The following is a 12,454-nucleotide window of genomic DNA, read 5'->3' on the forward strand; positions in this document are numbered from 1 at the left end:
TCCCAGTTGCCTCCGCGTCTGAGACAGTCAACCCGCGCATCTTATCACGTGGCTTGTTGAGCGCGTTGCCACGGAGACATAGCGCGTGTGGAGGTTTCACGCCATCCACCACGGCAACCACGCTCAATTCACCATGCGCCCCACCGAGAACAAACCACATTATAGCGACCACGAGGAGGTTACCCCATGTGACTCTACCCTCCCTAGCAACCGGGCCAATTTGGTTGCTTAGGAGACCTGGCTGGAGTCACTCAGCACACCCTGGGATTCGAACTAGCGAACTCCAGGGGTGGTAGCCAGCGTAATTTACCACTGAGCTACCCAGGCCCCCAACATCCTCATTTCTAATCGTTCAGTTTGCGCAGTTACACCAGTTTCATACACTAACCTGCAAACTCAGTTACTTTGTTCATTCTTGCAGATGTAAAAAAAAAACCTTCGTAACTTTTGTCCGTATAGTGATCCACCACCACCTACTTTGGACTGCAACCGTGCCTCTCCTACCGGCGACCGGCTTCAGTAAATGTTATATCTCCCCCTTATGGATTCCCAAAGCTATTACGCCACTGGAAAGCATACAAATTAGGCTTCTAATTTAAATGACGGCTAATGTTAATATATCGATGCCTCAAAAATATATCGATAAAATAGCGTGTCGATCAATAATCGATTAATCGAGTATTCTGACTATACTTTTGAAAGATGTGTATTTTAATGTTTATGGATTGCCCTTATTCACTTCCATTGTAAGTGCCTCACTGTAACCATGATTTTTGCTTCTTTTTACTTTTCTGTTTTTTACATAAACAAGGGATAAGTTGAACAATCATTTTTTTGGTAATTAGCATTATGCCACAAATGCTTAACTTGTTATTAACCTGGAATATTCCTTTAACCAACAGATGTACATGTAAAGAGGTGGAGCAAGTTATTACATTTTCATAAAATATAACGAAGACAAACATGTTTTTTTTCTTTAGCATGAAAAGTATCGATGAATTGCTCACAATAAGACCAGGACAGCGTAATAATAAATTAAATACAGACTTTAAATTATGTTATTTTAGCAAGATATTTTCTAAAATGTACAACAAATCCACCTTTATTCAACTTCAAAATAAAAAAATTAAAAAATCATTATGATTTCAATTTCTTTTTACAAATTACGCAGATAACTGACTAAAAGAAACCAGTTTAGTTAGGTCAAATTATTACTTTTTCCCATTCTCTTTAAGACTGCAGATCATGGGGGCCTGGGTAGCTCAGCGAGTATTGACGCTGACTATCACCCTGGAGTCGCGAGTTCGAATCCAGGGCATGCTGAGTGACTCCAGCCAGGTCTCCTAAGCAACCAAATTGGCCCGGTTGCTAGGGCGGGTAGAGTCACATGGGGTAACCTCCTCGTGGTTGTGATTAGGGGTTCTTGCTCTCAGTGGGGCGTGTGGTAAGTTGTGTGTGGATCACAGAGAGTAGCATGAGCCTCCACATGCTGTGAGTCTCCGCGGTGTCATGCAAAATGAGTCATGTGATAAGATGCGCAGATTGACGGTCTCAGAAGCGGAGGCAACTGAGACTTGTCCTCCACCACCCGGATTGAGGTGAGTAACCACGCCACCACGAGGACCTACTAAGTAGTGGGAATTGGGCATTCCAAAATGGGAGAAAAGGGGATTAAAAAAAATTATAATTTTTTTAAAGATTGCAGATCATTCTGCATCATGACACTAATGGTCGGCTAAATTAAAATAAATTCAGTAGCATTGATTTATGACTTTAATAACTTCACATAAACACAAAAGGGCAATTCAGTGTAATGTCGTCTCAGTTCAAATGTGTCAATTCATTCTTCACTATGACATCACTGAACTGGATATCTGATAAACAACTAAAGCCTATTTAACACAAACACACCTTGTTCCTCCCTACAGTGTGAATACTGTAAGGGAGTAAGAGGAACAGGCCTCATTTAATACCCTGGGGCAAAACACACACACACACACACACACACACTGCCCTAAAGGCTCATAACACCTGCCAACACACTCGGGGCAGAATTCATGACCTCACACAAACTAACACACTTGCATCAATTCACACACATTTGCACACAAACACACGGCACACTTCCAAGAGCAGGAAAGCAATCAGTCAAGAGTAATCCAAATATCAGGGTCACACAGTTGTATGAACATGTACAAATACAACAGACGTACAAGTACAGAAATAATAACCACACACATACACGCACATGCACACACACGCACACACACACGCACATATCACAATATGGATAACAACAACTTAAAATGCTTAGAATAGATTATTTTCATTAATTATCATACATAAATATGCATACACTTGGAATGACTTTAATAATGATTACATAGATTAGGCTACAACGAAGTATGCATGAAGTGTTTGACCTACATACTACAGTTCTCAAACGTTTATGCTCACGCATCCTTCCCGTAAAATCACGCCATGGCAGGAAACGCACCTCATTTTACACAATAAAACCTCGTAAAAGGGTGCAAAATAATTAAACCAGCGTTAAATATTAACCATTATTGATGATCTAGAATAAGTGCAGTCACGGTGCAGGTGAGAATTCAACATGATGACATGATTTTCATCCTCCTGTGATGGAGAGGTTTTCACAATCAGTACATTTACATGTGCAGTTATAATCGAGCTATAGCGGGTTTTTGCAAAGACATGCTACAGTTTTCACCGGTCTGTTCAAGTACTACATACGTGAATGCGTAATTGTATATTTGAAGGAAGGTCATCAGCGAGTTCGTTTTCTTGTCGCAACAGGGGAGAGTGTTTCAATGTGAACTGCAGCAGTGCTCATTTCATCGCTATTATCTCACAAGAGACGGATGACATGACCTCCATTGAAACCCTCTTCACTCCTATTGGTGTGAATAAGTCACTGGACACGCCCACATCACAGAGGTTGCACGTGTCGCAGGAAGTCACCAGCTCTCACTGACAATGAATGAGATCATATTGCTTGACGCTGGAAGTCGCTGCATGTGTAAGCGTGGCTTAAATCCTGTATATGCTGGATGAAGCCGAGCTACAATCGCATTATCTAGGTCGGTATCTAGGTTGTTTACATGACATTATAAAAAGACGAATTATTGTTTTAGTCCAACTGAATTCAAACTTTTAAAGTGCATGTAAAAAATACTAATAAAAGATGAACGTTCTGTGCACTCAATGCAAAATTTATGCTTTCAAATGCAATTTGGACCCATCTACTCTTAAAGCAAATATGCATTAACCATTAGTTACGTACAATATATCGGTATCGGCCAATATTAACGCTTGTAAATTATCGGTATCTGATTTGGCACACATATAGTTGTTCAGTCATGATGTCAGTTTGTTGGCCAACCCAGAAGGCAAATTTTCCGTGGGTTCCCATGGGCATTTCTAATTGGTTTTTAGTAATGTATAGCTTATATTACGTGAAGAGGCTTTCACATTATGTTTTACTGTTTAAAAAAAAAAATAGGCAAAATTGTTCAGTTTTGTAATATTTGCAATCTTAACCACTGAGGGTGTTTTTAAAGATTTCCAGTTTCAGTTGCATACCCAAAATTAAAGGCCTATAATTTGACAAAAAAACAAAAAAAAACAAAAAAAAAACAAGGGTCAAGTGTTTTGGTATCATTGTAAAGAAAATGTTAAAAAATAAACTGAGACTCTCAGCCTAAGACACTGCTGAAAAAAAATCACCAAAACCCCCCCAAAAACGATACTTTTAAAAACTATGCCAAAAATATATGTTTTTCATATTTTTATATATCTCTGGGTGTAAATAATGTGGCTCCGAAAAACTGCTTTTGTTTTGTTCCTAATCATGTCAACATCTATCTGAGAAAACTTTTCTGTTGATACGACAAAGCAATCAAAAGTTATAACATTACAAAACGAATGTATCATGGTGTATAAAAACGCCTCCAAGTAGGCCTGTCGGCATTATTAAATAACCATCTGATCACGGTTATTTGCTCTTAGTTTCACTTTAAACGATCGTGTAATGGCAAATGGTCCTAGTCATAACGGGTTCATATACGTAGTGTTAATGACAGAGCGACACAGAGGACGAGGCACGCTTTATTTCTGTGGAGTAGTAAAATGATGAAAGGAAATCTCAAAGGTTTTGCTTCATGAGAAATAAGGGCTCCTAGGTTTAATCAAAGATAATTTAAATAAAAAGTAGATTTTTTTATATTTTATATATATATTATATTTTTTTATTAAAATATATTTTTAATGAGTTCCAAAAACAACAGTGTAAATGTAAAATTGACCAAAACTAAAGTTATATATATTTTAAGTATTTTGAAATATTTTGATATTTAAAAAAAAAATTCATGTCATTCATATAGTTTTAAAGCCTTAAAAGGAAATTCTATATCCCTGTTTTATTATTTGATTTATATATTTGAAGTTAAATATTTAAAAAAAAATAAAGCACAATTACACAAAACAAATTATATGACAATAAATCGTGAAATCCCTAAAACAGACAATTACTCGTCATAATCACAATTATTTATTTGACAATTAATCGTCAGTAGGGCTGCAACTAACGATTATTTTGATAATCGATTAATCAAACGATTATTCGACTATTCGGCAATTATTGTAACGATTAATCATTAGCTCTTAACCGATTATTCAGCTTGTGCCCCGACTTAAAAGGTTGTATTAAACGTGCTTACTAACAATAAAGAGGACAGAATCATCTTTTAAAAATACCTCTAAATAACATTCACTGAATTAAAGGAAAAAATACTTTTTATTAAGTTTAGTTCAGTAAAGAAATTCACTGCAAAAAAATCATATTATTATCAAGTGTTTTTGTTTTATTTTCCATTTAAAATTGTCTAAAAATCCTTAAAACAAGATACATTTACTTGAGAAGTAACATATGAGATATTTAGACTTTCTTTAAGAGAATGTATCTTCAATATAAGTGTATTTTGAATATAAGTGTATTTTGTATATAAGTGTATTTTGAATATAAGTGTATTTTTTTCACTTGGTTAAACTTCTGTGAGTGCAGTAAAGACAAAATATACTTCTATTCAAGATCTATTCTCTAAAAGCAAGTCTGAATATCTTATATGCTGCTTCTCAGGTGAATGCATCTTTTTTTAAAGGATTTTTAGATATTTTAAAATATTTGTATTTTTAATATTATATTCAACATTCTCAGATTAATTTTTTCTTCTGCAGTATAGCTGCTAAAGTAAATGTACGATGTTTTAAAGGAGTTTTAGATATTTATATTGGAAAACAAGCCAAACCAAAAATGTATTTTGTTTCAGTGTATAATGGGGCGAAGACTCTCTCATCTTTCTGTTCACTTCAATCCATCTTTAACTCACAAAAAAACAAACTCTCTCTTGTTAATAAAGCAGCGTATTGCCAATTTTCTTCATGATAAGAACATATAAGATAATGCACAGTGATATATATATATTAAGATTCAATAAGAGTCATCACGTTATAATCTAGCTGCATTAAGCGTGTGCGCTCGAGGGACGAGCGTCCCGTGACAGAGTGTGCATCAGCCGGTGCAGTTTCAATCTCTCCCCCTTGGATCGGGACATTCACACAACTCATAGAAGAGGCGCTGACCGCACAGAGAAATGGCAGTTTCGGAGTTTGTAGTTATTTACATGATCTGCTTCTTTATTATTTGAACTTTATTAAAGCTATAACGCATTAAATATAACTGCATTAAAGATATAACGCTGGGGTGTTTCCTTTAAAGAGCTCTGGCTCCGCTTATTCCACAACGAGAGTGCTTCTGTATTTACTTATTTTGTATTTTTGTATTATTCCCTCATACTTTACGATCTACATCACCTGAAGCTGTTTGGAAAGTGTAGAGTTCATCTGGACTGTGAGCTGTTTTCTTCCTCTCCTCAGTCAGAACTGCAGTGCTGCTCTCACACGTCATCATTAGAGTTTAATGTGATCTCATGTTACGTTAAATGACATCAAACGACTATTTACAATTTTTTATTGTCGACGTTGTCGAAAACGTCCACTAATCGTTTCAGCCCTAATCGTCAGCCAAATTTCATAATCGTGATTCATGACAGCCCTGTCTCCAAGTGTCTAAAAGCCTCTCCAAACAAATAAAACATAATAATTGTACATAAGAACTAATTACACATGCAAACAGAATGACTAAAGGTTTGCATAGCATGCAGATATGATTTTAGTTTCATGATGATGAGTTTCATTCTGTGCCATCTGAGTCATCATTGAGTCTGTGTCATGTATTTGGCGCCATCTCCTGGTGGCCATATGTAACATTGTGCTTCATGTGTATTATATAAAGATCTATGCACCCAATTAACCTGTGTGTTGAAAGATAATCGCCTCCTCTAAGTAATGGTATGTGATATTTTATGTTCTGTTCATTTTTGGTGAAGTTTTAAGTGAAAACGCAGCATATGAGCAACACCTGTTCATATGAAACATTATTATCAAAGACATATACTTGGCTATTACTCACTATATTTTTGTCTGTGAGTAAAACAAATATGCTGGTTGTATTCTACTCTTTGAGAGCTTTCCAACAACATATGACAGATGGCTATTTGATCAGATTGATGTTTTTACTGATTACAACAACATGTACAGTGCAATTTTTTTTAATAAATTATCAAAATGGAACACTTCTGATTTGTCTGCAAATATCAAAGCACTTGTTCAGTTTTGGTCATAATGCATGCATGCATGCATTAGAAAGCAGAGCTTCTAAGCTTTCAAACGATACCAATTTTGTGTTGGTCAAGACTGTAGTTATTATTATTATTAATTGTTTTATTCTCGCGGGCCTGCCGGTGGGCTTAAAGTTTTGAGAAAACAGAAAATAAGGGTCTTGAATTTATCGTCAACCTCTTCATACTTTTAGCTAAATTGTATATTCATATAAAAAAATAAAAACATTTAAATGGGCAAAATATGTGCCCATTTACAATCCAGATTTTTGTTTTACAAATTGAATTTTTGATCTTCTACACTTTACAATAGCAAAAAAAAAAAAAAAAAACTATTGTAAGATACCACTTTGAAATATTTCCGAAACCCCTATAAACCTTGTTAAATATTCTATGGATGAATGCTACAATGCAATGTTGAGTTCAATGTAATGTACTGTACATCTTTGCTTATCTGACAATAAAAAATAAAAAAATGCACATTGACAAAAAAAAAAAAAACAATTATCCCTTGACAAGGATGTCATTAGTTTTTTAACTTTATGCAAGGGGAACTAAATCATTTTATTAATCAGCCAAGCGGGTACAGTTATCAACCAATGCCGATAATCACAAAATTACCATTTTATCAGGCAATATATATCGGTCTATCACTAGCTATCAACATATGGCAATATTGAGAGCATACTGTAATACTGAGAGAAGCAAAACTTCCACGAATTCCAACATCTCCAGTAAAAGTTCATATTTACACTTTTGGCAGTACAAATCTGCAACAATTCTCAAAATAAACAAACCATAAATAAAAACAATAAAAGTCTGATTACCATCAATATAATTTCATGATGCATGCTTTTATCAATAACTTTATCAAAATCTCACTACTGGGTGGATAATGTACATATACTGTACAAAAGGAAGCCCTTTGCATAGGGTGCCTCTCTTTCACCACACACACACACACACACACACACACACACACTGTCAGGAGAGATGTGGCCACTCTGAGCAGCAGGAAAAGCGCTTACCGTGGTACAGTCCCTCCATTAGAGACGAGAAATCCTTGTTTAACACAAGTGTTTGTAATATCCGTAAAATTCGTTTCCTCGCATACACAAACTGCCAAATGTTACAACGCAGCTCTACGGCACACAGTCATAGTACAGCAAGAATAACTCAATCCCGCATGCAGAGTAGCATTCCCGGTCTGCGATGAGCGCATGAATGTGTTTAAGCATGCGTGTGTGTGCAGAACGGACGGCCTCCAGAGGGAAGGGGGGGGGGCGAGGGGGGTCTTTGTCTCTCACTCAGAGCTCAAGAGAAAAAAGATGAGAAAAGAGAGCTTTGGGGGGGAGGGAGAGAGAGGAACATACACACATACACACACGCACACACACACACACACACACACACGTCACCAACAAAAGCATCACAGAGCAGCCATTACTCAATGCAAGTGTGTGTGTGTGTGTGTGTGTCAGATCTGGTAACCGGCGGTAACGCTGAGATCAGCAACCCTCCCACCCCCCCATGCCTCTGAGACAACAAAAAAAAAACTGGGTAAAGAAACAGATTGCAGCTACAGATGTGATAATGTGTTGCTGCAATGAATTTCTCTGTTTTTTACACACACAACATGTGTGTAATGCAGCAGCGCCTCTGGTCTTCAATCAGTCAAAAAAGGGCTCATGTCACCCCACTCTTGATTTCAATCCACTGGCTACCTGTAGTTGCCCACATCAAATTCAAGGCTTTGACTGTGGCTTTCAGGACAGCCAAAGGAACCGCACCCTCTTACTTCAATTCACTTCTTCAGGTCTATGCTCCAACTCGCTCTCTGCGGTCTATGAACAAGTGACGCCTGGTGGTCCCATCACAAAGAGGCTCAAAGTCTTATTCTTCTTATTCTTTTTTGTTCTCACATTAATGTGGAAAAACCAGCGTTACAGACGTGACAGTGGTGAAAACAGCACTTGCCTATACATGATGAGGTAAAACCATCCAAAACACTTTGAAACCAGCAGACTCTGATTTCTGACTCCAAACACTACCTATTTTGGACGGTTTCCCTAATCATGTAGCCTATAGGTAAGTACCTGTCATGTCTGTAATGCTGGTTTTTCCTCATTAATGTGAGAATGAGAGAGTAAAACATTTATTTTACATGTTCTTGGGAGTGCCAACTCTTCCACATATTGTGGCTATTATTATAGGTATAAATGGCAAAATATCGGCCTATGGTTTTTTGTTAAAACCGGTTTATCTCGGTGCACCCCTACAATTTACATTAAAATACTTATTAATTAGAGCTGTTGAATTAAATTTAGTGCAATTAATTATATTAAAAAATATTTCGTTAAATTTTCGATACCACAGCAAAAATATGCTAATATTATAATATGCTATTGAACACACCAGTTTAGTTATTTTTTATTATTTAATAATTATTTTAATAATTATAGTTTAATTATTATTATTTTCCAGAACTTTTAGTTTAATTTAATTTCATCATCAAAATGTGTCTAATCAATAAATTCTTAAAACTTTTAACAAGTGAAAATTGAACTTTTCAAAAAATTTTGCCAAACTTTTATTCAACAGCTGTCTTTCTTGTGATATTATGATTAATTAATTTATTATTATTATTATTACAGTGAATATTACATTTTACTATACAGTTGTAATATATTTTTATTCAGTTTCTTCCATTTCAGGCATCTAGATTTTATTTTGAATCATGCTTTTATTATGACGTGTTTTTTTTGCCGGAAGCTTCGCTTTTCCGGATAAACAGTTCGTGTCACGGCCCAGCATGATCACTGAAGACTTTTAAGTCTGAAATCTCATCTCTTTACACTATCCTTTGAGTCTGACAAATGAAATGTAGGACACAGTTTTGGAGTGTTTGTATTTTAGATTACTGGTGTTTGTGTACGTGGTAATTTTTAAATGTTATGTTTTAAATTGTATTACTGTGAAGCACGTTGGTCAACTCTGTTGTTTTAAATGCAATATAAATAAAGCTGATCTGAGATTAAAGCGTAAATGCTGTGATTTAATTATATTAGTATATATTTTACATGTGCTGCACGGTTGACAGTAGATTAGTGCTTTGCTCTGTCATCTCGCACAACGTGAATGATTCTCAATGTCTGTGGAGTTTCCAGTGGATGTGCGGTCGGATTTATTTAAAGTATGCAGCTCTTCCACAGTGATAATAAATCACACTAGGACATGTCACGACTTTAATTTTATTACTTGTCCATTTCAGTGTAAAATGAGTAACAGAGCACGTGTTCAAAATAAGCCTGTGAGCATTTTAAAGTTGTCATGTGTCAGTCATACTGCGCGCTGGTACCAGACTGAGTTGGTGCTCAGTACTACCAGTACTGCAGAAACACTGGTATCGTTACATCTTATTTATTTTAGTATCGACTAAGTACTGAAGTACCGGTATTTTGACAACACTATCTTGGTGTACATAAGGTGGCTCTGAAAAACTGCTTTTGTTTTGTTCCTAATTATGTGAACTGTAACTGAGAAAAATGTTGTATCGATACATCAAAGCAATCAAAAGTTAGCCTATAGCATTACAAAAATTATTTATCCAAGTGTCCAAAAGTCTCTTCAAACAAATAAAACATAATAGTTGAACATAAGAACAAATGACATGCAAACACAACAATGACTAAATATTTGCATAGCATGCAGACATGATTTTAGTAATGAGATTTCACAGAATGAGTTTCATTCTGTGCCATTTAAGCCATCATTGAGTCGGTGTCATGTACTTGGCGCCATCTCCTGATGGCCATATTTAATTAGTGATTGATCACATGACTCTCTGCCCGAATAGGGAGGATTATCACTACTGGTTGTAGCAATCTGAATAATAAGTTTCATTTATATAGTGCCTTTCAACGAGCTCAAGGACACTTTACACTCCATATACATTTAACAGGACAAAGTACATTAATATATATTTCAACAGAAGTTACAATCTCAATTACAAAAGGGGAAATAAAACATCAATCAGTACTAGACAGATAAAAAAAGATAGTTTTAAGCTGAAATTTAAAGATAGAAATAGAGGAGATGTCACAGAGGCTCTGAGGTGGAGAGTTCCACAGTTTAGGTGCAATTACACTGAAGGATCTCCCACCAAAAGTGGACAGACAAAATCTAGGGACAGACAACAATTTGGAATCAGAAGAATGAAGAGTGCATGCTGGTGTGTATGGATGCAGCAGATCACATATATAACGAGGTGCCAGATCATTGAGAGCTTTGAATGTCAGGAGAAGAATTTTAAACAATACGGCATGAGATATGCAGCCAGTGAAGACTAAACAAGATGGGAGTAATGTGTGCAGAACGCTTGATGTTAATGAGAACTCTAGCTGCAGAGTTTTGGATATATTGTAATCAGGCAATAGTTTTAGCTGGTACGCCAGTAAAGAGGCAGTTACAGTAGTGGAGACATGATGATATGAAAGCATGAACTAGTGAGTCTGCATCCTTCAAACTGAGAATGGGGCGAAGTCGTGCAATGTGACGTAGATGGAAGAAAGCAGTTTTAGTGATGGTTCCAATGTGGGCTTCAAAAGTAAGAGATGGATCAAAAGTGATTCCCAGATTCCTAATGGTTTCAGAGGGTTTGGTCAGATTTCCATCAATAATGACACAAAGTGTTTGTGGCCCAGAAATCATGATCTCAGTTTTGTCAGCACTGAATTTGAGGAAATTACTGTTTAACCAAATTTTTACATCATTGATACAGGCAGTTAATGAGCTGATGGCATGTGTTTCATCAAAACATGCGAATGTATAAATATGGATGTCATTAGCATAGCAGTGATAACGGAGACCATGACGACAGATATCTGACCTAGTGGGAGAATGTAAATTATGAACAGTAGTGGCCCTAGTACAGAACCCTGGGGGATACCCTGAGTGAGAGGAGCAGTAGGGGATTTGTTTTTCTTAATAGAGATAAAATATTGTCTGTTAGTGAGGTAGGAAGAAAACAAGGATAGACTAGTGCCAGTAATACCAATATCTGAAAGTCGGGAAAGGAGTATTTTGTGGCATACAGTGTCAAAAGCAGAGCTCAGGTCAAGCAAGAATACTGAGAAATCCAGAGTCAGCAGAGAGGAGGAGATCATTAATAACCTTCAAAAGAGCAGTTTCAGTGCTGTAGAATAGGTGAAAACCAGATTGGAAACGGTCATAGAGATTATTAGCTGCAAGATGTGATTGTAACTGGGAGGCTACAACTTTTTCCAGAAGTTTAGATATAAAAGGCAGGTTAGAAATAGGACGATAGTTGCAGAGGGAAGATGGATATAATTTGGGACCTTTAAGGACTGGTGTAACAGCAGCAATTTTAAGATCAGTTGGAACAATGGCAGATGCATGTGAAATAGGTGCCGAAATGACTGACTCACAGCATTTAAGAAGGGAGGCTGGGGCAGGGTCCAACTGACAGGATGAGTTAGAATGTAAAATTAAATCACTGACTGATGATGGGCTAGTGGGAGTGAAGGAGGAGAAAGGGTGGATAGGGTGTTCAGACAGACATTCGTGCAGAGGATCTTCAGAAATGGTTGACGTGAATGTTTGGTAAATGGAAACAATTTTATCTTGAAAGAAGTGCAGAAATGAGTCACAAAGTTCAGAGCTGTGTGAGTCCTGAG

At 36.5% G+C, this 12,454-nt stretch overlaps 1 protein-coding gene across 2 annotated transcripts in view; it reads right to left on the bottom strand.

Annotated features, from left to right (window-relative positions):
• Positions 1 to 12,454, bottom strand: part of ptk2aa (protein tyrosine kinase 2aa) — a 135,732-nt gene that overhangs the window by 98,917 nt on the left and 24,361 nt on the right. Inside the window, exon 1 of one of the 2 annotated variants that reach the window (XM_051670955.1) lies at positions 7,787 to 7,860. The exons of the other annotated variant lie outside the window; for it this stretch is intronic. Coding sequence (XP_051526915.1) covers positions 7,787 to 7,805 — 19 coding nt within the window. The 5' untranslated portion in view covers positions 7,806 to 7,860. Of the gene's footprint in view, positions 1 to 7,786; positions 7,861 to 12,454 lie in introns of those variants that run through there. 2 annotated transcript variants of the gene reach the window in all.

Source organism: Myxocyprinus asiaticus, chromosome 34 (genome assembly GCF_019703515.2).
Source record: "Myxocyprinus asiaticus isolate MX2 ecotype Aquarium Trade chromosome 34, UBuf_Myxa_2, whole genome shotgun sequence".
NCBI classification, from domain to species: domain Eukaryota; kingdom Metazoa; phylum Chordata; class Actinopteri; order Cypriniformes; family Catostomidae; genus Myxocyprinus; species Myxocyprinus asiaticus.